The sequence below is a fragment of the Magallana gigas genome, chromosome 2, assembly GCF_963853765.1.
Source record: "Magallana gigas chromosome 2, xbMagGiga1.1, whole genome shotgun sequence".
In the NCBI taxonomy this organism is placed as follows: Eukaryota; Metazoa; Mollusca; class Bivalvia; order Ostreida; family Ostreidae; genus Magallana; species Magallana gigas.
This window is the reverse complement of record NC_088854.1, coordinates 5,621,103-5,624,483: the sequence shown is the minus strand read 5'-3', so window position 1 is coordinate 5,624,483 and position 3,381 is coordinate 5,621,103. Positions and strand designations below refer to the sequence as shown.

Genomic DNA, 3,381 nt, shown 5'->3' with positions numbered 1-3,381 from the left:
GAGTGCAGCATTCGGCAGCGTAACGTCAGTGACGTCATAATGATATGCGGCAAAACAAGTGTTGCAAAGTTTTATTAATCATGGTCATGTAATTAATTTTAATCATGTTATTTTCATTATCAGTAATAGATCACAAATATATGACAACACACTGGTACACAAAAATTATATACATCAATAAAAACCACAAATACATCAATCATATTTTCAAGGAATTTAAAATTTCAGCAGAACAAAATTTCATAATTTAACAAAAGTTCTGGCGTCGAATAACCTAAAAGATAATGTTACACCAGTCACTCTTCCAGATCTGTAGGAGTTGGGCACACTTCCTACTGATGAAGTGGCCTGACGTAAGGGCGGACATTCCTGTAGAGGTACGTCTGGCGAACTCTGGATAGTCCAGGTGGCGTGATCAATATTGGTCTCGCATGAGGATCTGAGATGGGACTCTTCATGATGGATACTCTGGTCTCCCCTGAATCAACGCTCTTCTTAAGAAAGACATACCCAGGGTCTTGGCAAGAAAACCGAAAGTGATGGTACTTTCTTATGTTTCTGACGGCCTTGAAGTTGGTAGAGAGAAAGCTCTTCCAATCCCGCCATTCCCAAGTCGCTCCACCGTCCTCTTGCTTGTATGGGATGGCAACATTGCTGGAGGCTGATTTTTGCACCACGTCCATCAACTGATTAAAAGAGTCCACATCACTTCAGCGGAAAAGTTTTCTTATGTGGCCAAATCCTCCATCAACAAGACATCTAGACAAATATTCATAATCATTATGCCAGTGTGATACATGTAAATGTAAACAGAAATCAAAATAATATCTACACTGAAACAAATTCAATACCTTGTGTGTCCTGGAATCTGCATTTTTAGTGAGATTCTTTCGTGAAAGCCCATTAGAACTCTCCAGCACAGATACGCCAACATATAATGATTTTTGTTTTGACCTGGACAAAAAGGAAAAGAATTTTTTTAAATAAAAACTGTTAAAGTTTTACGACGAGGTAAATATCATAATAATAAACGTGAATTTAAATTTAAATTAAAAAATTACTAAAAAAAAAATAATATCAATGACAATAATGAAAATATATACCACTGCAGTTATCTGCATGTAAACAACATGACTTTTCCCCAAATCCATATTCGTTGAATGTGTAGTCCAACATGCTAATAACCGCGTTTGCGCCATTGGTCAAAGTCCCATCTTGGCCTAAATTAAAATACTATAACATATTACACATATACAGTTTCTGCAAAAACAGGTAAAAAAAAATGTGTAAATAGAAAATAAATAAGAATTAACAAATTTTTCAATTTAACAGATTTAAAGATACACTGCGTCATTTTTATTTACACGTTTTGGTAAAAAAAAAGATATTATTTACCGATTGTTTGATTTTCGTCAACCAAAAAGTTCAACTGCATAGACGCACTATCAATGCGGACCCCAAAGAGCTGGACTCTGCGAAGCATGACAAAGTATGTCGGTCCCATTTGTCTGGCGTGGTGCGGTAGCTGGAAGTGTTGGGCGAAATCGAAGGTGTAGTGCACGTTCTGAAGCTGCCCGCCTTGCCACTGCCCCATTTCTTCGACTGCTTCTTGTATGCACTCCCTGTAATGTTGTCGTTCTTTCCTAGCTGCTTCAATGTGGTGCTGGAAAGCTCTTACGGATGGTAGTTTCTCATCTTCTGTCCTAGCATCCATGATCTTCTTACGCAGGCACTCACACTTCTGACACACATCATCACGGGGAGTGCTGATCCGGATGTGTGGAATGCATTTTAGCCAGACATCTTCAAATGATGAAATTTTCATAGCACGGGTGCTGGACTACTCACAGGACTTCACATACCTTTGATGTATTGCTTTCTTGGTATCTGATGCTGGCAGGTACACAGGGGGAATTCCATTGCTGCCTCTGGGTGCCTCGGGCTGTTGGATGCCGAACTCTTCTGCATAATTCTTTATAAATTTCACAGCATTTTCAATCTCCTCAAATTTCAATGCATGAGCTGGCTTTTTCCTCTTGTTTCCGTGTTCTCTAGGACAAACTCCATTTATGTTCACATGAGTCACAATACTTGACAGTACTTTGTCTGACACATCATATATTGCCAAAAATGCGTCTCTGCATATGCTCTCTCCTTTGAAGTTATATGTATAGCGCACACGTTTTCGCTTGGTGTTTCTCCGTGTTGTTTGTCCAAAACAACCAGTTTGTAGAGTGCCCATGATGAACAACTCCTTCTCTACCTTGGTCATTTCTCTCATATTAAATATATGTTCCTTAATCTCATTATCTGAAAATATTCCAAAGCAGTTCTTGGTACATGCGCATCTATTCATAAACGAACCATCAGAAGCGACACACAATGTATCCAAACATTCGTCTGTTTCTAGATCTACAGCTGAATTATGTTCATTCTGTGTCTCCACAAACTCGGACATTCGGAGAGGGATCGTTGCGTCATGGTCAACATCATCATTTTCATGGTCACTTTCAGAATGATGATCATCAACATGTCGAGTCACAATCAAGCGCCCAAAATGTTCTTCAATTAGTCTGTCTAATTCCTATTAAAAAAATAACTTACTTAAAAACAAAAAAAGTTCCCTCCTGCAATCTCTCTCTCTCTCTCTCTCTCATGAATGTAAATTTTGTAGTACATTAAATTATAGTATGGATATTGTACATGTTTAAAATATATGTATAGTGTATTTTAAAATTGTACAATATCTATCTATCTATCTATCTATCTATCTATCTATCTATCTATCTATCTATCTATCTATCTATCTATCTATCTATCTATCTATCTATCTATCTATCTATCTATCTATCTATCTATCTTCTTCTCTTTGAATATAAAATAATTGTCATGCACATAAATAGAACAAAAGAAAATATAATCTTGGTATAAACAAAGACAAACTATTTGAATTTCTAAGATTTGTCAACAAACTTTTGCACAGAAGCAAAAATGCTTTTTTTTAATATGTAAAGGTAGGTTGTCGTTGCCATATAAAAGTTTCTTAGTATCAATATTGACTAAATTTAGCTCATAAATAATTGATCAAACATGTTGTTTTTTCTCTTGAGTAGTTTTTACAAGAAAAAAAAGAAATTATAGACATCTTCTGTTTTACCACATAAACACTACTAACTATTTATAATAATACTGCGTTTACAAAGATAATAACTTAATACACAGTTGTGTCTCAGCTTTGTATCAATTATGTTGGTACATCGTTTACCAAAAGAAAAATAAATAGGGGGTCTATCTATCTATCTATCTATCTATCTATCTATCTATCTATCTATCTATCTATCTATCTATCTATCTATCTATCTATCTATCTATCTATCCATC

General features: G+C 35.7%; 1 protein-coding gene across 1 annotated transcript; it reads right to left on the bottom strand.

Annotated features, from left to right (window-relative positions):
• Nucleotides 1–563: 563 nt before the first annotated feature.
• LOC117680957 (uncharacterized) lies at nt 564–2,647 on the bottom strand. The gene is made up of 4 exons (XM_066074679.1): nt 1,396–2,647; nt 1,104–1,220; nt 852–954; nt 564–759 (listed from the first exon to the last, which is right to left on the bottom strand). Exons 1-4 carry the CDS (start codon nt 1,823–1,825, stop codon nt 711–713), a joined length of 699 nt encoding a protein of 232 aa, XP_065930751.1. The 5' UTR covers nt 1,826–2,647; the 3' UTR covers nt 564–710.
• Nucleotides 2,648–3,381: the final 734 nt, after the last annotated feature.

What these genes read in the sequence shown, in the direction of transcription:
- LOC117680957 (XM_066074679.1), bottom strand. Translation starts at nt 1,825, where the DNA reads ATGAAAATTTCATCATTTGAAGATGTCTGGCTAAAATGCATTCCACAC. An exon ending in TGACGAAAATCAAACAATCG is followed by an intron (nt 1,221 to 1,395) that starts GTAAATAATATC and finishes ATTTTAATTTAG; the next exon opens with GCCAAGATGGGACTTTGACC. An exon ending in CAGATTCCAGGACACACAAG is followed by an intron (nt 760 to 851) that starts GTATTGAATTTG and finishes ATATTTGTCTAG; the next exon opens with ATGTCTTGTTGATGGAGGAT.